The sequence below is a fragment of the Dryobates pubescens genome, chromosome 24, assembly GCF_014839835.1.
Source record: "Dryobates pubescens isolate bDryPub1 chromosome 24, bDryPub1.pri, whole genome shotgun sequence".
NCBI lineage: Eukaryota > Metazoa > Chordata > Aves > Piciformes > Picidae > Dryobates > Dryobates pubescens.
Genome location: NC_071635.1, coordinates 2,269,734 through 2,292,797, shown reverse-complemented (window position 1 = coordinate 2,292,797; position 23,064 = coordinate 2,269,734). Strand labels below are relative to the sequence as shown.

General features: G+C 51.4%; 1 protein-coding gene across 2 annotated transcripts in view; it reads right to left on the bottom strand.

Moving 5' to 3' along the window:
• Window positions 1-23,064, bottom strand: part of ANKRD17 (ankyrin repeat domain 17) — an 85,490-nt gene that overhangs the window by 19,905 nt on the left and 42,521 nt on the right. The window contains exons 2-18 of one of the 2 annotated variants that reach the window (XM_054172743.1): window positions 21,764-21,917; window positions 20,451-20,607; window positions 18,938-19,085; window positions 18,337-18,484; window positions 16,910-17,143; window positions 15,919-16,013; window positions 14,024-14,261; window positions 13,039-13,230; window positions 12,490-12,599; window positions 11,386-11,473; window positions 10,802-10,929; window positions 10,213-10,356; window positions 9,542-9,644; window positions 6,453-7,202; window positions 1,226-1,374; window positions 322-433; window positions 45-190 (exon numbers count right to left, since the gene is read on the bottom strand). In XM_054172743.1, coding sequence (XP_054028718.1) covers window positions 45-190; window positions 322-433; window positions 1,226-1,374; window positions 6,453-7,202; window positions 9,542-9,644; window positions 10,213-10,356; window positions 10,802-10,929; window positions 11,386-11,473; window positions 12,490-12,599; window positions 13,039-13,230; window positions 14,024-14,261; window positions 15,919-16,013; window positions 16,910-17,143; window positions 18,337-18,484; window positions 18,938-19,085; window positions 20,451-20,607; window positions 21,764-21,917 — 3,096 coding nt within the window. The remainder of the gene's footprint in view (window positions 1-44; window positions 191-321; window positions 434-1,225; window positions 1,375-6,452; window positions 7,203-9,541; window positions 9,645-10,212; window positions 10,357-10,801; window positions 10,930-11,385; window positions 11,474-12,489; window positions 12,600-13,038; window positions 13,231-14,023; window positions 14,262-15,918; window positions 16,014-16,909; window positions 17,144-18,336; window positions 18,485-18,937; window positions 19,086-20,450; window positions 20,608-21,763; window positions 21,918-23,064) is intronic. The other variant, XM_054172745.1, reaches the window with a different exon arrangement.

The following is a 23,064-nucleotide window of genomic DNA, read 5'->3' as shown; positions in this document are numbered from 1 at the left end:
ATGTCATTTACACACTGCTGCTGAAGACTGAAGTTGTACTTCACCTCTTGCCTCCCTCCTGAGCAAGCCAGAGACAAGGGAGTGTCCTTGGTTCTCTCTGACTGGGCTTCAATATCAGCTCCATTATCCAGCAGGATCTCAACCACTCCCACGTGGCCGGCTGTGGCGGCCAAGATCAGCGGGGTGAAGCCTGCAATGAGAGAGGACATCTGCAGAGCCCACAGCCACAGCAGGCAGACCACCAGCACAGCCCCCCAGAGACTGTGCTGCTTGTGCATGTCTTTATGGGGCACACTGGAGGGGCTGTGCCCCCACACCTACCTTTCTTGTCCCTGTGCTCAATGTTGGCTCCTCTCTCTAGCAGGGTCTGCACCAGCTCTTCGTGGCCACCAGCACAAGCCAGAGTCAAAGCTGTGTCGTGGTTACTCTCAGTCTGAAAGAGAGAGACATCACACACAAGGTAAACATCTCCCTTTTCCAGTACCCCTCTCCTGTACTGCAGATTAGCCTAGGTACAACTGGTCACAGATTCATAAAATGGGTTGGAGGGGACCTTGAGGATCATCCAGTTCCAAAACTCTTTAGAATAGAATTAACCAGGTTGGAAAAGACCTTTGAGATCATGGAGTCCAACCTCTCACCCAACACCATCTCATCAACTCAACCATGGCACCAAGGACCCCATCCAGTCTCTTCCTAAACACCCTCAGTGATGGTGACTCCACCACCTCCCTGGGCAGCACATCCCAATGGCCAATCTCTCTATGAAGAACTTCTTCCTACCATCCAGCCTAAACCTCCCCTGGCAGAGCTTGAGACTGTGTCCTCTTGTTCTGGTGGGACACCTCCCACCAGCCCAGGTTGCTCAAGGCCTCATCCAACCTGGCCTTGAACACCTCCAGGGAGGGGACATCCACAGCCTCCCTGGGCAACCTGTTCCAGTGTCTCCCCACCCTCACTCTCAAGAGTTTCTTCCTCATCTCCCTTGTCCTTCATCCTGTCACTACAAGCCCTTGTAAGAAGGCCCTTCAAGGCCTCTTGTTCCAAGAGAACACTGAGGAAAGTGGGTTGCACCTCTCTGGGGAGCTGTCCAGGCTTTCTGAAAACAGCAGATCCGGTCTCTGGAAGCCCCCATAGACCCCCAATTATCTCCCAGCAGAGCTGTTTGTGCCTGCTGAATTATTCAGGGTGCAGAAGCAAAGCAGCCTGAGGGCTGCCAGCTTACCTGGGCATCGATATCTATAGCAGGGTACATTGGGAGCATGGCTGAAGGAGAAATGATGGGACTCGGAGTTGGCGTCTGAGGTTGGGAGACAGAAGTTGCAATGCTGTGGGTAGGAGTGTTTGACATTGCAGATGCTCTTCCACTCACTGCTGTTGGACAGAAGAACCACACTTAGTAAAAGAACAGCACCAGGCTTCACAAGCTGAAGGTGACAGTCAAATGGACACAGTGGGACACAAGTCCCACCCACAGACAGAGCTCCCCCAAGGCTTTGCTCGCCACCAGTACAAACTCTCCACACGTTTAACCCAACCTTGGGACCTTCTCACTTTGAGTTTACCAGCTATGAAAAAAGGTGAAGTGCATCAGGGGAAGGAAAAAGGTGAGGTGCAACGCTGGCAGGTTTGCTAGGAGCCCACCACAACAAAACCACCACAGAGCTTGCTTGCTTTTAAGCCAAAGGTCTTTGGCTACGTGGGAGCCGTCGTTCGGCCCAGGAGTTCCATACCTTCTGCAGAACAAATCCAATCAATGGGATCTAAGCAGTTCATCTTCAAACACTTTAAACATTCTCAGATAAATCAACCTCTGCCCAACCTTCACCCTCCCCCCCTCTGGCCCCCCCATTGAGGCAACGCCAAAGCAACAGTGTCAGGATGCTCACACGGTTGGAACCAGAGAAGTGGAAGCCTTTAACAGTCATTCTGCAGACACTTTGGTCAAGGTTGTTAGGATAAGCAAAAGGAAATGTAATTTTACAGCTGCTGACAGTATGTTGACATGGCACAAAAAAGCCCCCAGTGCCCCTGGGATTTGTTTCATACAATGGTGGAAAGCAGAGAGCCAACTGCAATCTCAGACAGCCTTCAGGGGGACAGCTTTGGAGGCAAGCTGCCCTCAGAGAGCTCCAAGTTTTGCTCTCTGCCTTTTTTCACCCCCCAGCCTGTTGTCAGGTGTGCTGAGGAGACAGCACTGCAAACTGAAAAGAAATGCAGCCCCCACAAATTGTGTCACATTACCAGAGTCACCTCAGGGAACAGCAGCACAATGAGTGCCCCTTCACCCCAGCCCCTTCACCCCGAGCTCTCAAGCCCTGCTCAGGTTCAGTAACCAGCCACAGCCCTAACTGCCAGCTACTGAGAATCAGCTCCTGGATTTCACTGGCAGTGTTCAGTTCTTCAACAGATGCCACAAAGACTGTACCCCAACAGGCCAACTGCTGAACTCCCCTGCAAGGCAGCTCTGGGCTTTGTGGTTTTTTTCTTACCCATCACCGACTCAGCTTCTGGAATTTCTGTACCAAATCCCAGCAAAAGCAGCTGAGAGATGTCACTGAGGGAAAAATAAGACCCCCAAACTCAGTCCAGGAAAAGCAAGATTAACTTGGGAGATTTAAATCAAGATACAAATCAAGTGCCTTGATCTTTATGTTATCTGCTGAGACAAATCACACTGGGTATGGATTTAAAGAAACACAGAGAAACTAAGCCAAAACAGTCTCCACAAGGTCCAAAACTGGCCTGGAGTAGTTGTGTGCAGAGTAGAACTAAGCAAAGCTCAGCAAGCGGTGGAGCATCTCATTTAAACTTGTCTCATCCCTTATTCTGACTGTAAAACTAGAGAGAGAACCCCAAACACAGGAGGAGTTCTCCTGCTCCTCTCTTGAATGGCCCAAACAGCCCACTTGGAACAACTGCTGTATTTTACCTTCTGGCTGTAAGGTCAAGCAGGAAGTTAAAGCCCCATAAAGCAGGAATGCAACATAAGGGCTCCAGATTCTCACATCCCGTGCAGAAGAACCCAGGCAAGAATGGTAGAATGGACTGGAAGCTAACTGGGTGTGTAACTCCCAGGATACAAAACATCAGCATCAAAGAATCCACACATCCACCAAGTCAACCCTGCTGCAGTGCTTTCAAGCAGTTGCTGTGACCCCCAGAGGGGGGCTGAGGAGATCTACTGTGTCACAGGAGGCACCACTGCAGCTCCAAATCAGTTACAATCACAGTGCTCAGCGAGGTCTGCATTCAGGTCAAGGCTGGGTTTTTGTACCAGTGGTGTTACAGGGAGGAAACCAAAAGCAAAGCAAACCCCCAAGAGCTATGTTTGAAAGCCACCACCCCTCCTTCCCCCAGGATGAGAACCTTTCTTGCATGACCCAGAGCTCAGTTTGGCATCCTGCTGGCAGAGGAGGTGCATGCTGACTTGCAGTCCTCATCTCTAATGCATTTCAAGTGCAGTAATCCACCATCAGATCTCATTCCTGGCCCTCCAGGAGCCATTCTGATGGGCTCTGACCTGGCTGGCTGGATCTCACCATCACCTGTGCAGAGCTCAGCCCTGCAACTGGCATGCCAAGGGCAAGGAATGGCATCTTCAGCATCCAAAGAGCTATGGAATGGTTTTAATAAGCCAAAAGGTTCCCTCAGCAGTGAGAAGAGGAACCAAGTAGCTTGATTGTCCAATCCAGGTTTATCCTCCCCTCTACTCTAATGGACCATGGGCAAACTTGACTGCCAGTCTATACTTCAACATGAAAAGATCATTACTTTATGCCTGGGGTAACAAAGCCTGCAGAGCTCCTTCACTAGTGGGAGATTTTAGTGTATCCAATGCCTTGCTGCAGGACCAGCTACCAGGCTTCAGCACCTCCCAAAGCAAGGCCAAGCTTCTCTCTCACAGTGCATCACCCCCCCAGCACCACTTGACCAGTCAGAGTCTTTTACATTTCTTTGGGTATTAGACAGTCAGGTTGGTGCTGACTGATAGCAGCACCTTAGCTGCTCCCAGCACTGATTGCTTTCCAGACATCTCAATAATACCCATGCTGCCAGCTGCTGCCTTCTCCCCCAACAGCCTCACCACCCAGAGCAGCACTTGGCTTACAAAAGCAGCCCCAGCACCCAGGGAGGAAAGCAAAGAGCCAAGCTGACAAATTCCAGCACAAGCTACCTAACACTGGAGCCAAGAGGCTTTGCTGCTCCTCACTGATCCATCTACACGCTCTGAATCCAAAGGTGTGTCTGGAAGAAGGGATCTGGCATGGCTCAAAGCTTGCTGCTTCCTTGCATGCCTTTGTAATTGCACTGGGTGCAAGGTGTTACAGAAACCAAGCACTTCTACAATCCCATTTCATCTTCATGGTGACCACTGAGTGCTGCCTGCTTGTGGGCACAGCGTGCTCCGAGGCATTCATCCCTTATCTCCTGCAGCTGTACCAGGGAACCGTTTCCTTTGCTCTGCAAGCAGCCAACAGGAAGGACTGAAAAAACACCCCCAAATGTCACCAAAAGTATCTTGGATATTGCAGCTTTTTCCACCTTGTTCCAAGCCAATTCAAGAGGCTTTTTTCCACAGCAGTTTCTTCTCCTCTGCCCCAATCCCTCTGTGGTATCTGAAGCGACTCAAGGCCAGGGTCCTGCACACATGCTCCAGCCCAGCACACCCCAGGGGCACAACATGCCTTGGGTGACAAGAGCCAGAGCTATGTTCTGAAGTGCAGTACAAACACACAGCCTTGCTTCTAGGTGCTACCAGCTCCATGGATGAAGCCTGGCACCCCACCATACCTGGAGCTGGGATGATTCTAGTCTGAAAAGGCCACAGGCTCAGGCCCACACAACCCCACGTGCCTAGCATGCTTCAAACACCACATCAAACAAGCCTTCTAAAACTGAAACGGCATCAGCTTAACCAAGAGCACCTCAGCCATGTTTGGAATGACATGATCTTTTTTAACACCATGTCCTACCAGTTAATCTGTGCTCAGCTGAGTGTTCAGGAGTCTTTCAGCAGCTGCTTCACCATGGAAAGGGGATTAAGTGCAAGTGAGGCAGGTGTGAAGGGAAGAAGCACTAACAACTCAACAGCTCACACTGCCTGCAGTAGTAAAATTCAGAGGTTCATGGAATGCACTGGGTTGGAAGGCATCTTAAAGATGATCCAGTTCCAACCCCCTGCCATGGGCAGGGACACTTCCCACCAGTCCAAGTTGCTCAAGGCCTCATCCAGCCTGGCCTTGAACTCCTTCAGGGAGAGGGCATCCACAACCTCCCTGGGCAGCCTGTTTCAGTGTCTCCCCACCCTCACTGTCGAGAGTTTCTTCCTCATCTCCAGTCTCAATCTGCCCTCCTCAAGCTTCAGTCCTGTGCTCCTCGTCCTATCACTCCCAAGCCCTTGTGAAAAGTCCCTCCCTAGCTTTCTTGGAGACCCCCCTTCAGACACATTCAGGAAGCCTTCAGGCTCATTCCTTTATTTCGCTCCTTAAGGCCTTAAAGCACTGGGTGAAGAACTCTCCAAAGCAATTAAGAATAATTTGGTAAAGCCAATTTTGGGGCTCACTGGCAAAACAGCTGGTTTTGTGAGCAGGCATTTTAAAAAGCCATTGGATTCTCACCTTTCTTGCCCCAAACAGAAGTAACAACTCCAGTTAGAGACTGGACAGATTTAGACTCAGCTTGACAGGGTGCTGGCCCAGCTCCTTTCAGCTCTGTGACCTAGGAAGGCTGGACCAGATCATCCTTGGGGTGCCTTCAACCTGGCATTCTGTGGTTCCAGTATGTAGACTACTCAAGGCCTGCTGGTTCAGAAGACAAGCTAAAGTTTCCTTGCTCATGACAAGCTTGGTGTGGTATTAGAGCTACTCAAAGCCTATTCCGAGCGCTCCAAGCCAGCTCTCAGCCGGTCCCAAGCACTAAGCAGCACAATCCAGACCATAGAATGGCTTTGGTTGGAGATGACCTACCAGATCATCAGGTCCAACCATTCACTAACTCTACTCTCAGCAGCACATCTCTGCCTCTCTGAAACACCTCCAGGCATGAGGAATCAACCACCTCCACGGTGAGCCCACTCCAGTGTTTGAGAACCCTTCCGAGTGAAGAAGCTTCTCCTAACCTAAGCCTAAGATGTTGATCCTGAGCTACAAACAGGCCAAAAGAGAACTGTCAGACCTAGCAGATCCCCCCCCCGGCCACGAAAGAGTTACCAATGCCTCTTCTGCCATACCAACCTGACCAAGGGGCAGCAGTTAGCTCAACAAAAGGCAAGGCAGCCCTGCAAACTCGAGGAGGAGCTAAAGCTGTGCTTTGTGCACTGCTGGAGGCAGGGAGCAGGAGGCTGCTGGGCTGTAAGCTGGCAGGATACACAAACACACAAGACACAGAAGTGGACATCCCCTCGACTGGGCAAGCAAATATTATACCTGCTCATAGCAATGTAAACCCACCTGCCATGATGTCATCCAGCGTGTCATTGAGCGTCTGAGCAGGGCTGGCTACCATTAACCCTTGCTGTGTTTCTGTCAGTATTCCTTGCCCCAGCCCTGCTAGTTGTGCTTGGCCCAGCACTGGCTGTCCAACTATCACACCTTGCAGGTCTGTAAGATTTGCGATGGACCCTGCAGGTAAGGAACCTGCTGCCAGAGGCAGAGCTTGTGGCATGGCCAGGGGCTGCATGGGGGCAAAACCCGTCTGCGCAGCAGCTTGCTGGGGGTCATCCTTAAGCAAGATGGGGTCCACTTGCTGCAATCGTGCATAGTCTCCTTCTGAGAGTTGCTCTCCTACCCCAACAGGAGTCAGTAGTCCCAGGTGCTGGCAAGACTGCTGCTGCTGCTGGAGCTGAATCCTTTGCGCCTTTACCTCTAGATATTGCTTTTTCAGCTGCTGCTGAGTTTTCAGCTGTAACTCTCGCTCCACTTTCTGCAGTTCCTCCAAAATCTTTTGTTTCTTCTGGATTTGCTCCTCTCTGGTTTTGTTCAGCTCCTCAATCTTCTCTTTGGTGAGCTGGTCAGCGTGTGCCAATTCCAGGGACTGCAGCTGAGCGTTCTTCTCTATGGCTTCTTTTATCCTCTGCTCCAGCTCTGTCAACTTGCCCTGAGCCTCTTCTACAATGCTCTCTGGAGACTGATTGGTGATGTAACCCTGTACATCCTGGTTGTTTGCTGGCAAATGACTGCTGGACTTTTGTTTAGAAGCAGCTGTGTGAAAAAGAAACCCCCTCAGAACCAATGGAAGTGCATATGAATGGCATCCTCATTATAGAGCTACTGTTGGGATGCTAAATGGCCGGTTATGCACCAAGACACAGCACCCACAGAAGGTCAGCGTGTACTTCAAGGCCCTCCAAGAAAACCCTCTCTCTCTCTCTCTCCTCCTGCTAGCAATTTTAACCCAGCAGCCAAGATTGCAATTTAAGAGTGCAGCTCGCTGCCCAGCCAATCCAGAGGGCCCTGCCCTGCGGTGACACTGTGACTCCGACAATCGCTACGCCCGTGCCAAAGGAAGCCACTGTCTCCAGAGCCGCCGCTACCGGGTACGTGGGAACACAAAAAGCAAGGAGCTCTGCTGCCTCTGCGCTGGATGGTTTCTGTCTGGGATGGTGGTAAGGCAAAGGTGTGGTTACAAGCCCTGAAAGCACAGCAAAAGTGATGCAAAAGCACCCGGAGGGGCAGGCGGCTCGCTCTAGGCCGCTCGCTAGGACTACTGAATCCTTTCACTACAGGCATCCAGCTCTGCTCGGTTGACAAACAGCTCTAGAACCCAGGCTAGGCATTTAGATCTTTAAGGTGATCTAACAGGGTATGTTTAGCCACTACATTTTTTCCCTCCATAGCAGCCAGGATTTGGGTGGGGTTGGTTTTTTGGTTTTGGTTTGGTTGTGCTTTTGCCTGTGTCAACACTCAGCTCTCTGCCCAGGCAAGGCAAATATTTCAGCCTCCCTGCAAGAATGAGCCATGGGACTCATCCAAATTCACCTTTTTGGGGTGTCTTTACTATGAAGAACTCATCCAAATTCACCTTTTTGGGGTGTCTTTACTATGAAGAACTCATCCAAATTCACCTTTTTGGGGTGTTTCTAATATGAAGAACTCCTCCAAATTCACCTTTTTGGGGTGTTTTTACTATGAAGAACTCATCCAAATTCACCTTTTTGGGGTGTTTTTACTATGAAGAACTCATCCAAATTCACCTTTTTGGGGTGTTTTTACTATGAAGAACTCATCCAAATTCACCTTTTTGGGGTGTTTTTACTATGAAGAACTCATCCAAATTCACCTTTTTGGGGTGTTTCTAATGTGAAGAACTCATCCAAATTCACCTTTTTGGGGTGTTTTTACTATGAAGAACTCATCCAAATTCACCTTTTTGGGGTGTTTTTACTATGAAGAACTCATCCAAATTCACCTTTTTGGGGTGTTTCTAATATGAAGAACTCATCCAAATTCACCTTTTTGGGGTGTTTTTACTATGAAGAACTCATCCAAATTCACCTTTTTGGGTGTTTTTACTATGAAGAACTCATCCAAATTCACCTTTTTGGGTGTTTTTACTATGAAGAACTCATCCAAATTCACCTTTTTGGGGTGTCTTTACTATGAAGAACTCATCCAAATTCACCTTTTTGGGTGTTTTTTTTAATGAATGGGTGTTTTTTTGTTCTCTATGAAGAAGTCCACAGTACCACAGCTGACAGGGTCTGCCATACCAGGTGGAGAAAGAACAGTCAGTTAATTTTGAAGGGCAAAAGGCAAAGGAGTAACTCAGGCTCTGAGGCAGTGGAGGTGCCCAGTTTGTCTTCCAAAGTCCTCCTCCTCCTGGCTGGGTTACTTCCAGAACAATACAAGGGTACACACAGGGTTAATTGTTTATGACATGCACGCCTGTATTTGCACTACTGCTGCTCCTTGACCCCCAAATGACAATAGTGATAATAAAAACAAAAAGTCAATGAATTGGCTTTGGAAGAGAACTCCTCTAAAAGCACAGGAAAGGGTTAAAAATGGCGAGAGAGCAAAATCAAGATGCAAAATTTAGTCCCGAGGAGGACCCTGAGCCCCATTCTAAGGCTGAAAAGAAATTCCGCCTTCAATCCAATTAAGTCCAACCCGCTCCTAAGGCAACGCCGGTTAGCAAACCAACTCCCATGTGGAGATTAGCCTTGGTTTTTAACAGCTTCCAGGATCAAATGGCTAGAGAGGCTTCTGGGTGAGATTTGGTGGGGTTTTTTTTTTTGGTTTGATTTGCATTAGTCCAGCCTAATCTCTATTTTAGCATCCTCACTGAGGCAGGTTTCTTGACGCTGTATGGTTACAGGATGAACTGACCCCCGGTGCCTGGCGGGTAAGCAATCCTTCAAAAGCCAGAGAGGGGGGGAAAAAAAAAACCAAGGAATCAAAAAAAAACACACCACTGCAGGTTTCCTCCACTGAATCCATAAACACTCTTCATAGGAGCTACCCTGCTACAGAGTGCAAAGCCCTCTAATCTTCTGCCTAGGAAGGATATTGAGAAAAGAAGCTGCGGAGCTAAGACTGACCTTTGTTTCTGATGGGAAGGGTTGTGGCGACATTAGCAGGGGGTTTGTCAGGCTCCTGGGGTGGGACGACCATGGGCAGCGCCTGCACTGGTACTCGAGGAGCCTAAAACGTTGGATACTAACAGATTACTTTTCTCATAGGCTCTGATCTAGTGAGCATTCAAGCAGAAGGTAAAACAAAACCTGTTAGAGAAGCAGCAGACTTTCATGGTGACTCATGACATTGGTTACGTGGCTGGGGGTTCCCTCCCCACCCCCCCCACCCCCCACCCCAGATGGTGATAATTAACAGCTGACCTCCAGAGACTTTGCATTTTCCAACCTCAGCATGGTACAGAGCAAAGCAAATCCAAGCCACAAAGGGCTCAACATAATGCAGCTCTGAAGAGCCTGGTAAAAGCAGAGCTGCTCACTTGCTGGGGTGGTTTTTTCACCACCCCCACCCCCCTCCATCAATTATTCCAAAGGTATTCTATAGAGCAGCCAAGAAAGCCCCACAGTGATGCTCAGAGCCTTCACCACTCTCACAACAGCTCACAGCAAGTTAAGTGTGTTCACCTACAGCTCATGAAATGACAGGACCGACTTCCCCCTCATCATTAAAACCCTTGAGTAAGCTGCCAAGAAGCAATGCACCAAAGCCCCACAAAGATCCAGCCCTTCACTCTTACCCTATTTAAATCATGGGATGGTGGGGTCAGCTGAGTAGCATCAGGTGGAGGAGCAGAAAGCAAGTTGTTTGGGTAATCTAGGAGGTAACAAACCACGCTGGTGTGACCACCTTTGGCTGCCTCTATTAACATCGTTGAGCCATCCTAAAGAGGGGAAGATCTCAGTGTCAGAGAAGAGCATCGTTGAAACAGGACACTATTGAGGCATTTTGGGAGGTGTGGGCACAGTGTCTCCAAGATTGCTTTCAACACATATTCATATCTCATCTGCACCAAGTCCACAAGTCAACTTAAAAATCCCCACTAGTACTTCCACAATGTTTCCTTCTTCCAGTTACAACCTTACCATCATTAGAGCACAACCTTTAGATCCCTGGTTATTAACAGCCCTGCACTCCTCTGACCCCCACCTTCCAAAGCTATGGTGCTGAGCATGGCTGCTTGGGGAAACAGCAGCTCTGATTTCTGTTTGCATCATGACTCCTTGGGTCAGTGGAAGAGAACACAAAGGAGCCAGGTCCCTTGGGCACTGTTAGCTCTAAGAGGAATGCAAGAGCTCAGGGGAAACCAAGGTGGATGGGCAACCAACCTTCAATCTGTGCGTGGGATCAGCACCATGAGCTAGCAGCAGCTCCACAACTGCCAGGTGACCTCCAGCACAGGCCAGCGACAACACTGTGTGATCGTTGTTAGCTGTGGTCCTGTTCACATTTGCTCCTTCAAAGAGAGGACAAAGATTCCTTCAGACACAAACTCCCAGCAGTTCTCTGCTACAAGCAGCAAGAAGTGAGCATTTGCTAACTCTCCATGGCTGGAGAAATTCAACCAATTACCATCTAATGTGCCACGTGTCACAAAGTGAAAGGCAACCCCACCTGAACCACTGCAAGGAGAATGCCCAAAGCTGCCCCAGAGCCTGGAGACTCTCCCAGTGCCCACTGCTGCTCTCACTACAACTAGAGGCTGCAACACAACCAGTTTGAGAAGCAGCTGAGGATCCTGCTGAGCTCACCAGAAACCAGAGCTGAGCATTCCAGGCCTGGTTTGAGAATCAATGATCTACCTGAGTTGAAGTACTGGAAATAAAGCCAAGGAAGTCACACTGGTACTGACATTCCTTAACTCTGACTATTCCTAGCAGCAGGAAACCCCAAGCCTTTCCCCCCTCCTTACCTTTGCTGATCAAGAACTGCACAGTGCAAACGTGACCTGCCCTCGCAGCTTTCATCAGAGGAGTTCTTCCACCTTCTGATTCATGCTCCTGGAGCAGATGGAGAGAGGGTTACAATTCAGAATTCCAAAGCAGCACATGTCACAGGATGCAATTCAGCCTTTGGTGGGTTTGAAGGGAAAAGCACCAGAGATGGGAGATCTCTTTTCGGTGTTCCACAAGCTACAGACATAAAAGTTGATGTGACATTTGAATGGAGTTCACCTTGCAGACAGCTCAAACACTCTGCCTTTGGACTGGGCTGAGACTCCTGGGCAAGAAGCAATCAAGCTTTGAATTAAACCCACTCTGTTCTGGCATAGAATTGTTTGGGTTGGGAAAGACCTCTAAGATCACTGAGCCCAATAACCAACCCAACATCACCATGGCCACTAAACCATGTCCTGAAGGGCCAAGTTTCTTGAGCACCTCCAGGGATGGTGACTCTAGGACCTTCCTGGGCAGCCTCTTCCAATCCTTGACCACTCCTGCAGCGAAGGACTTTTTCCTAATCTCCAACCTAAACCCTCTCCTGGCACAACTTCAGGCTTAATGTCACTTTTGGATACCATATTGGTGCACAAGCCTACCAAAACTAAAAAGCAATCTACCTCCATCATCTGAATTCCACTCTGGCACACCACAGAGCAGAGCTATAGGTTGTCTGCTCCATAAGGACCAGTCTGCAGGTTCTAACCCATAAGCAGCTCAACAACCCAAAGCTGACTGGTGCTCAGGATTGCACATGACAGGAACAAAATCCTCCAGTTTTCTGTACCAGCAACCTCAGATAGCTTGGAAATGCTTCAGACATTCACCACCAGAGCACTGCAACCAACCTAAGCACTTCCAGGTAATTAAACAGCCCAAAACCCGTTAGAAAAGCATCTCCAATCCTCCCTCAGCTAAAAGCATAAAGGCTAAGAGATAACCTGGGTACAACTCTAACAGTTAACAGCAAACTCGTTCAGTCTTCAGCAACCAGCACTGGACCAAAAAAAAGTAAATAATCAGATATTTATCATTTTATCTGCTAAGGAAAAGCTTTTGGAGAGGTGAGGACTTACCAGATCTGCCCCTGCCTGCAGCAGGACATCTGCCACATCAGTGTGGCCATTCTCACAGGCATAGGTCAGCGCCGTGTCCCCCGTGGCTGTTGTGGCGTGCACGTTGGCCCCTGGGGAGCAGAAAGGAGCACACAAGCTTAGGGAAGGTCCTTGCAGAAACCATGCAAGTCCCCTCAGGATCTTTACAGATCAGGCAGCACATTTTTCACCTTCTCCCTTCCAACCCAATATCCAGGAACTCTGCAATTTAATCCTACTTCAGGAAACCGGAAGTTCAGTCCCAAGCAAGTTGATGCCAACTTCGCCCTCAAAAGCTGAATTAATCATGGAATGGTTTAGGTTGGAAGGGACCTTAGAGTTCATCTCCTCCAACCTCCCTGCCATAAGGAGGTCTAAGTAGTAGTAGTTAAGGTTCCACAAACCTTTGCAGTCAGCTTCAAGCTGCTGCTAATGAAAATGGTGTGAAATACCGGGGGGGGGGGGGGAAAGATATTTCTCTCAAGGTTACACAGAGCCTTTACAACACTGTTAACAAAAATCACTCCATACCTGCAGCTAATAAATATTTAACCAGCTCCAGGTGACCCTCTTGAGCAGCCTCCATCAAAGGTGTGGAACAACCAAGCTCTATGTCAGCTCCTGCTTTAATCAGGAAATCAGCCACCTCCAAGAAGCCTCCGCAGCACGCCAGAGTCAGCGCCGTTTCCTGCGTCTCCTCTGTCTGAGCGTTGATGTTTGCTCCTTCAAACAAAGCACCAAACCCACACCCATCAGACAAGCAGCCCCAGCAGATCTCCTGATGCACAAGGCAGCTGGCTTCTTCCCCATCTCACTCCTAGAAGCTGCAGGGATTTTTCTTCCAGACCTGGAAGTGTATCAAACTAGAAGATTTCCACTTGACTTAAGTGCTTTGAAACCCCCTCTGAGGGACCCAAAGTGCTTCTCAACAGCTTTTCAGCGGTAGCACCACCTCAGGAGAGTCCACAGTGAACATGTGGCTAACTTACAGCCTGCACAATGGTGGAACCCACAGGTTCACTACTCAGTGGCTGGCTGGAAGGTGCCAATCTGCTCTAGAAAGCCATTCAGCACCAGAAGATCACAGAACGGGTTGGGTTGGAAGGGACCTTCAAAGTTTACCCAGCCCAACAACCCTGCAGTCAGCAGGGACATCCTCAACTAGAGCAAGCTGCTGAAAGCCCCAAACAACCTGAGCTGGTATGGTCCCAGGGACGGAGCATTTCCCACCTCTCCAGGCAGCATCTCCTATCCTTCAGTTTCAAACCTTCACCCCCTGTCCTGCCACAGCTGGCCCAGCTAAAATGTCCATATCCCAACCTTTCCCATAGGCTTCCTGTAGGTTGCAGTAAGGTCTCCAGTGGAGCAAAGGAGGCTTTGCTAACAAACCAACCCTGCTCAGAAAGGAGTTCAGAAGGTGAAGGCGGAAACAAGAAGTTGCAGTGACTCAGCCTTTGCCCTCACACAGCCAGCTGCCTGCTGGATTACAGCCCAAGGAACACAGTGCAACAGTTACCTTGACCAAGTAAGAGTGCCACCATCTCTTCATGACCTTCTCTAGCTGCTTCCATCAGGGGTGTGTAGCCTTCATCGTTGACCTCCTCCAGGTTGGCTCCCCGCTCGATGAGCAAAGCTGCCAGTTCCACGTGCCCGCCGCAGGCTGCCAGCGTCAGCGGAGACTCGAAAGAGTCAGCAGGCATGTTCACCTGGGCCCCACTGTCAAGAAGCAACCTTGCCACCTCCACATGGCCATCCTAGGAGTCAAAAAACACCAAGATCACAAGGCCATCCAAGCAGAGGAGCTGCTGCTGCTCTCCAAAGCTGTCATTCTCCAGCTTACTTTCTCCCACCAAAGGAAAAGCCAAAGCCAGACCATTTGCCAGGGGTTCCTCCTACACCACCAGAGGCACCTGAGCCAGAGCCAGGATCCTGGCAGGATCTTCCAGACACCAGAACCATGCAGTCAAACTGGTTTGTAGCTCCCAAGTTTGCTTTCTTCCTTTAGAAACTGTTTGAGCATCTGCTCTTGGTCATGCCTGCAGTATGCCACAGCTTCAGGAGCTATTTGAAGTGGCTTGCCAGCTCTGTGTTTACACTGGCAGCCTGACAGTGGCATAGCACAACCTCTCCAAGCTGATTTTCTCCATCAGGATGTTGCCACCATTCAAATCCTGGAGTAACCACAATGGGGAAAGGGCTGACATGCAAAACACAGGAGGAGTACAGGGAGAAGCCAGCAGCTTCCCAGGAACAGGAGGCTGTCCTCCCAAGGCTGTCACTGAAGGAGCCAAGCACACCTTGAGCTCAGCTGAGCCAGCAAGAGGCAGCAAATCAGAGCTGCTGCCACCCTCCCCAAGCTGGAAACCACAGCCCCAAAGAGCTCTTCTCCAGACTCAAGATGAGACTGCAGCTGACACTGTCAGGCTTCGTTTCCTGAAGTGGTTTCTACCTCCTTGTAATACCAGGGAGCAAAACAGTATTTCCTCTCACAAGAATATCTAGGACACTAACTAGGCCATAGTCACCTTTTACATGAAGTGATGAGACTATTTTAGGGCCAAACTCCAAGGCTCCATGAAGAATCTTTCCTCAGGGAGATGCAGAGATGGTGCCTCAACCATCAGGCTCTGGCAAGAGAGCTCACTCCTCATCCCTGCTTCCCAACCAGCAGGACAAGGGGATGCTTCAGAGCTACTAATGTGAGCCAAGCAGCCCTGAGATCTGCTGGTAACAGCAGGAGATGTGATCTGTACTCTGACAGATCACTGGGGTGCTGCTGCACAGCTCCTCTGCAGCAGCTGGGAAAAGCCTCAGCACTGCCATTAGATCACAGAAAGCTGTCTGGCAACCTTCAGGAGCACACCAAGTGTGTTTTAAAGACCAAGCAGCGTGGGCAATCAGTCCTCAGCCCTCCCAGGGGAAGAGCAGGTGCTCAGGAAGGGGAAGCACAAACCAGACAAACCTGCTCTCTGCTGCCAGGAGGGGAGCTGCATTGGCCAACAGCTCGCTGGCACTCAACCTGTGTTTGTTAGCTGCTGCCTGCAAAAAAGGCTCCTGGGCAGAAGTCCCTTGTGGGACAAGGTTTCAAGTGCCCCACTCCTTGTGTGTCAGTGCTGTGCCACACACACAAACTGGTCTGCACAGCTGCTCCTGTTCAGAGAAGGCAGCTGGCTGCTGCTGCTGGCTGCAGAGGAAATGTGCATAGAATCCTAGAAGGTTGGAGGGGACCTTCAAAATCATCCAGTTCCAACCCCCTGCCACAGGCAGGGACACCTCCCACCAGCCCAGCTTGCTCAAGGCCTCATCCAGCCTGGCACTGAACACCTCCAGGGAGGGGGTACCCACAACTTCCCTGGGCAACCTGTTCCACTGTCTCCCCACCCTCACTGCTTGAAGCCTTCCATCTCTTACCATGCAAGCCTCCATCAGAGCAGTGTGCATCTCATCTGTTTTGTGTTCCTGGTCTGCACCAGCTTCCAGCAGGAATCTCACCATTTCTAGATGGCCTGGAGGGAGAAGATATTTAACAGCTAAACATCACCTAGCAAAGGGCATCTCCCAAGCCACAGAGAGAGGCTGGTGTACATAAACAAAGGCAAGAGAAAACAGAACCACCAAGCAGCATGAGACACTGTGGAAGGCTGTGCTCATGTCTACACATGCAATGCACACAGACTGCTAACAGGGTAGTTACTCCAGGTACAATCCAAACCACTTGGGTTCTGAACTCCTGCCTGCAGGACCTGTTCCTTCAGGTGCCTTCAGAGTCCAGAAAAACCTTCTGAAGCATCATAAAGGCCTGGCTACAAGTCTGATATGCTGCCATTTCATAGTATCACTGAACTGTCAGGGTTGGAAGGGACCTCAAGGCTCAGCCAGTCCCAACTCCCCTACCATGGGCAGGGACACCTCACACTACAGCAGGTTGCTCACAGCCACATCCAGCCTGGCTGCAAACACCTCCAGGCAGGAGGCTTCCACCACCTCCCTGGGCAACCTGTGCCAGGCTCTCACCACCCTCATGGGGAACAACTTCTTCCTAACAGCCAATCTGAGTCTCCCCATTTCTAGTTTTGTTCCATCCCCCCCAGTCCTATCCCTCCCTGACACCCTCAAAAGTCCCTCCCCAGCTTTCTTGGAGACCCCTTCAGATACTGAAGGCCACAATGAGGTCTCCTGGGAGCCTTCTCTTCTCCAGACTGAGCAGCCCCAACTCCCTCAGTCTGCCTTTGCTGTGCCCACACTCTGCACACTCTCACACTTGGTGCCTATGTGCTGTGTGGTGTGCAACCACAACAGAAGCAGCAGAAAGGTCTCCATGTCTAGCTTTTCAGCTCCTTCTGTGCTGGAGAGCAAAGCAGGACAGCTTGTCCCAGAGGTGTGAGCAGCCTTGCAGCTGTACCTTTGTAGCAGGCCAGGGTGAGGGCACTCTCCTTGAACTCGTTGGAATGGGTGTTGATGCCTGCCCCATTCTCCAGCAGCACTCTGGCCACCTCCACGTGCCCAGCGCTTCCTGCCTCCATCAGAGGAGTGTGACCATTCTCATTGTGGTCCTCAATGCTAGCACCAGACTCCAGCAGGACCTTCACCACATCCACATAGCCTCCAGCACAGGCATAGGTCAGGGCTGTGTTGCCTGGAGCCAGAAGAGAAGAAGGGGTGTGAAGAGTATTTGGTGAGCATTCCTGCTTCAGCCCCTGCACTATTTCATCCAGTGGTGGGGGCTGGAAGGCACCTCTGGAGGTAGAGTCCAACCCCTCTGTCAAAGCAGGGTCACCCAGGAACACAACCAGGGGGGTCTTGAAAGTCTCCAGAGGAGAACTCCACAACCTCTCTGGGCAGCCTGCTCCAGGGCTCCAGAACCTTCACAACAAAGAAGCTTCTCCTCATGTTGAGGTGGAACTTCCTGGCTTCCAGTTTGTGTCCATTGCCCCATGTCCTGTCACAGGACACCACTGCAAAGAGCCTGGCCCCTTCAGCCACCCCCAGATACTTAGAGAAGTTGGTAAGATCCCCTCTCAGCCTCCCCTTCTCCAGGCTAAGCAGCCCCAGGTCTCTCAGCCTCTCCTCATCTCACCCCTCTTACCTGGCTAACTCATGGAACAGGCTTGTTTCAGGCTACAGACCAAGAACTGCAGGGAGGGCAGGGGAAAAAACCAAACAGCTATGCACAAAGCAGCTCAGTGCTGAGAGAATGAAGATCTCCATGTGCCTGGTGACTGCATTGCTGCACTTCTGTTCCCATTTCTACCCCAGCTAATCCCAGCTTCCATCCCCAAACCCATCCCTTTTCCTGTTTAGCAGCAGGGCTGTGCTGTGAGGCAGAAAGCAAGCAGCAGAATTTGCTGCTCATTCTAAAGCAGGCCCTGAGCACCCAAAAAGGGTTAGATCCAAAATGCCACTAGTCTTTACAAGGAGAGGAAAACAACCTCCATGGAAACACCACAGAAACCTGGATCTGAGCAGAGGAAAGAAGCTGCCTTCATAAAAGATACCTTGAGAGAAGTTCAAGGGCAAAGCAGAACTGCTCAGAACAAGAACAAAACCAAGGGGTCTCGGGGCATCCCAGCTTCCCTCATCACTCAGGGGCTGCACTCCACCAGTCAGGGGCTGCTGACTGCAGACAATTTCTCTACTTTAAGGCCACACAAAGGAATTTGTGTCACTTCAACACCCACCACATTGCCAGGGGAAAGAGGGGAGAACAACAAAATCATAGCATGCCTCGGGGTGGAAGCTTTCTGCAGTGCTTGTAGAGCCCTTCTCCCCCAGTTCCCACCCAGTTTCCTGCACACTGCAAGTCCCAAGGGCTGCCCCACACTGGATTACCTGTTGATGACTGTGCATTGACATCAGCACCATGAGCTAGCAGCAGCTTGACGATTTTGACGTGTCCCCCATTAGCAGCAGCCATTAAAGGGGTGATGTCTCCTTTAATGCCACGGTCCTCCACATTAGCATGCATTGCCAGCAGAACCTGCCAACACAAGGGTGAGCAACAGTGCTGACAAGTGACAAAGCAGCCTGTGGAGAGATGGTTGGAATGCTACACAGAGCCCCCCCGCCACCCACCCACAGGTCTGTGTCAGAAACACTCGGAGATGGGAAGCACACAGGCCCAGCTAACTGCCATGTTCTGCTACCTTCCAGGGGTGCAAGCCTGGGACACATCAACTCAACACTGATTTTTCATAGAATGCCAGAGTGCCAGCTCAGAAGGGACACCCAGGTCCAACCTTTCTAGGCAAGTCAGACTGAAGGGAGCTGGCCCAGCACCCTGGCAAGCTGAGTCTTCAAACTGCCCAAGGCAGAGGACTCCGCTGCTTCCCCTGGGAGCTGATTCCTACGTCTGACTGTGCTCATGGGGACACATGTTCTTCTGGAGCCCCATTTTTGTACAATACACACACACCCTGGGAAGGAAACCAACCTGTGCAAGCTCATAATATCCTGCTGAGCAGGCCAAGCAAAGGAGGCTTTCCCCTTCCTCTGTGTGCTCGTTGACGCTCCGTCCTTCGATCAGCAGCTTGCGCACCGCGTTCACATCTCCTTCCGAGCAGGCCTCTGCCAAGCTGCGGCTGGAGGGACACAGAGGGCACAGGTCACAAATGCAGCATGCTTGGGAGGCTGCTGCCACACCCAGAGTAGAAATCTAATGTGCTGTGAGGATGCAGTCAGCCAAAAGGGAAACACAAGCTGGAGAAGTGCTAATTGAAGAGGTGCCACTTCCACACCCGAGGTTTTGCATCCAACTCGTCCCAAAACTGGGCCCCTGCATGCTCAGGCCCTGCTGGAGCTTGGCTCTGACACAAGCTGACAAGAGAAACACCTCCAGATGACCATTCAGGTGGCCACATTCTGCATCATCATAGATTCAGAGAATGCTTTGGGTTGGAAGGGACCTTAGAGATCTACTCCAACCCCCTGCCATGGGCAGGGACACTTCCCACCAGCCCAGCTTGCTCAAGGCCTCATCCAAGCTGGCCTTGAACACCTCCAGGGAGGGGACATCCACAACCTCCCTGGGCAGCCTGTGCCAGTGTCTCCCCTACTCTAAGGCCCACAGCATTTGAGAGCTCAGGCACTGCTTCTATAGTTGATCAAGTGGGAATCCTTGGGAGTGTGGTTTCTGAACTCTGAGCAGCATTAACTGCTTCACAGGATCACAGGATGCTAGGGGTTGGAAGGGACCCAACCCCCCTGCCAGAGCAGGAGCATAGAATCCAGCACAGCTCACACAGGAACATATCTAGACAGGTCTTGGAAGTCTCCAGAGAAGGAGACTCCACAACCTCTCTGGGCAGCCTGCTCCAGGGCTCTGTGGGCTTCACAGTGAAGAAGTTCCTCCTCATGTTGAGGTGGAACCTCCTGTGCTGGAGTTTATATCCATTGCCCCTTGTCCTATCCCAGGGTGCCAGTGAGCTGAGCCTGTCCCCTCCCTCTTGACCCTCAGATACTGATAAACATTTAATAAAATCCCCTCAGTCTTCTCCTCTCCAGACTCAAAAGCCCCAGGGCTCAGCCTCTCCTCACAGGGCAGTGCTCCACTCCCTTCAGCATCCTGGTAGCTCTCTGTTGGACTCTCTCCAGCTCAGAACCGGAGGCAGTATTCCAGGTAAGGTCTCACTAGGGCAGAGTAGAGGTGGAGGAGAAACTCCCTGGATCTGCTGGCCACACTCCTCTTAATGCACCCCTGGATCCCACTGGCCCTCTCGGCCACCAGGGCACATTGCTGCCCGGTGCAGAACCCGTCCAGCACCCAACACTCCCCACTGCGACACCTGGCAGCCCGGGAACACCGAGCAGGACAATCACAGGCAACAACCTGGCACCAGCTCCCCTCGAGCAAGACTTTGAGCGTGCTGTGAGCAGAAGGGAAAGCAGAAGAACTGCTCCCAGAGGCAGCAGAGGAGCGGGGAAGGCTGGGCAGAGCAGCTGCTTACTTGTCCGTCTGCCCGGCGCTGGCCGTGCTCTCCGCTCTCATCCGGGTCAGCGCGGCAGCAGCTTCGTCCAGCGCGCAGCTGACCGACGACGTCAGCCTGCGGAGCACCTCGGGGTCCGCAAAGGCTTTCCCATCAGCTGTGGACAGCTTGCCTATTCCTTGTGGCCCAGGGGTGTGCCAGAGGAGAGAAGAGAGAAGTTGGAATGGAGCCTCCGAGACCTGCCGGCACAGAGGCGGCAAACACGGCGACGCGCGGCTCCCCCAGGAAGGATTAGGCGCCGACAAGGCTCCTGTCAAAGCTGCACTCAGATGTGCCGGGCATGAATGAAAGCCCCTGAGCCACAGAAGCCAGCATTTTTCAATGACAGCTACTGAGAGTGAGCAGCTGCTGAAGTTTTCCACGCAGTAACTGCTACAGAACAAAGCCTGAGCAAACTGGGGGGGTGCTGTAAGGCTGCAAGCCATGGGCGGGGGTCACTCTGTACGCAGGCTGTTGGAAAGGCCACACTCGAAGCGTGGCCTTCACTGGAGCTCTGACCTTCCAACCTCTGCAGTGCCTTAACAAACCTCTTCCTCCTCCCTGACTCACACAGCTGTGCCAAGCTCACACTGCCTCACATCAGAATAGAATAGAATAGAATTGACCAGGTTGGAGAAGACCTTTGAGATCATCCAGTCCAACCTCTCACCCAGCAGCATCTGATCAACTCAACCAGGGCACCAAGTGCCTCAGCCAGGCTCCCCTTAAACACCTCCAGGGATGGGGACTCCACCACCTCCCTGGGCAGCACATCCCAAGGGCCAATCTCTCTTGCTGGGAAGAACTTTCTCCTAACATCCAGCCTGAACCTCCCCTGGCACAGCTTGAGACTGTGTCCTCTTGTTCTGGTGCTGCTTGCCTGCCAGAAGAGAACAACCCCCACCTGGCTACAACCTCCCTTCAGGGAGTTGCAGAGAGCAAGAAGGTCTCCCCTGAGCCTCCTCTTCTCCAGGCTAAGCAACCCCAGCTCCCTCAGCCTCTCCTCCCAGGGCTGTGCTCCAGACCCCTCCCCAGCTTTCTTGCCCTTCTCTGGACACCTTCCAGCACCTCAACATCTTTCCTAACCTGAGGAGCCCAGAACTGGACACAGGACTCAAGGTGTGGCCTAAGCAGTGCTGAGCACAGGGCAGAATGACCTCCCTGCTCCTGCTGGCCACACTGTTCCTGATGCAGGCCAGGCTGCTGTGTCTGTACCAGGCTGGCATGGATTAGACTTATGCAAGCAGGTCCCACACGGGCACTGGGGTTAAACCCTGTGGGACACAGGTACTTACCTGCAGCTTCAAGCAAAGCTTCTAATCTTGCCTGGGTTTCTGGATCCACTGTCCTCAGGTCAGCACCATCAGCAGTACTTGACAGAAGCAGTTTGGAAGCGGTTTCCAGCATGGGGTTTTCGAGATCATCCTGATCCAAGATGAAGGATTCCACCTGGAACACAACAGAGCTGGCTCCAGAAGCATGTCCCAGCCCCAAGCAACCTGGATCACCAGCAGCAGTGGCAGTTAGCTCTCCAGCATTTGCCTTGCCAGTGCTCCATCAGCCAACGTGCCCTCCGTTGGCTCAGCAGGGCAACGCTGCAGGAGGTGCTCCAGAGCCCCAGGTGAGGAGCACACCTTTACCACCTCCCCCACCTGCTCTGTGACTACAGCCCCCAGCCAGGCTAGAAAGGCTCCATCAAGACTTCACATCCCCACACTGCACTCTGTGAGCTTCAAGTCCAGCTTAGCACCGAGAGGGCAAACTGGAAGCACAGACACATCACTCCTGCAGGCCTACAGGCAGCAGCAGCCATGAGTTTCTCTGAAGGGTGTTGGGTTGGCTTTTTCCTCCCCCAAGTAAGAAAGACACACAGAACAAAGAGCATTATTCCACTGCACACAGCCAGTCACCTGCCCTCAAGTGGCATTCAGCTCTGCTAGCACACAAACCAGCCAACCCAAGCATCACTCTTCGGTGTCAGCTGCTTGCTTCTGGCTTGCAGGCAAGAACCTCTCCTCTATCTCACTTCTTTCAAGTCTGGTGTTTCCTAACCCAGCATTAAATAAAACCCAACACACAGCCCAGCAGCACCTTCCAGACCTAGTCACCCCAACTGCAAAGCACAAGGGGTTCACAGACCCTGCCTCAAGGAAACATTTCCCCCAGAATATGCAACCTGAGAGGTGCTGAGTGCTCCAACTTCTCCAGATGCTCCTTTGCTGCCCTCTCCGTTTGTTCTGCCTGTGAAGCACTTAGAATTTCAGGCAGAGACTGGACTATGAGAGAGGAAAGCTCCCAGCATCCAGCTGTGCTTTACTGCCTGGTAAAAGGGGACTGAGCCAAGTGGTTTAGAGAAGCCACTCCTCCGAGAGCTCCATGAACACCCCCCTAAGGCCAGGAAGCAGCCACCAAGCCATTTCCTGGGCTATAAAGACCAAGCTTAAGTGAAAAATTCAACACCCTCAACAATCCACACCTTCAAAATGCCAAGAAATAGAAGCCACCAACCCCAGTCCAAAATCAGAATGACTCTAAACCCCATTCTGCCAGAGAAGCAAACCAGATGTGCCAGCCACCCCCAGGAGATGATCAGAAC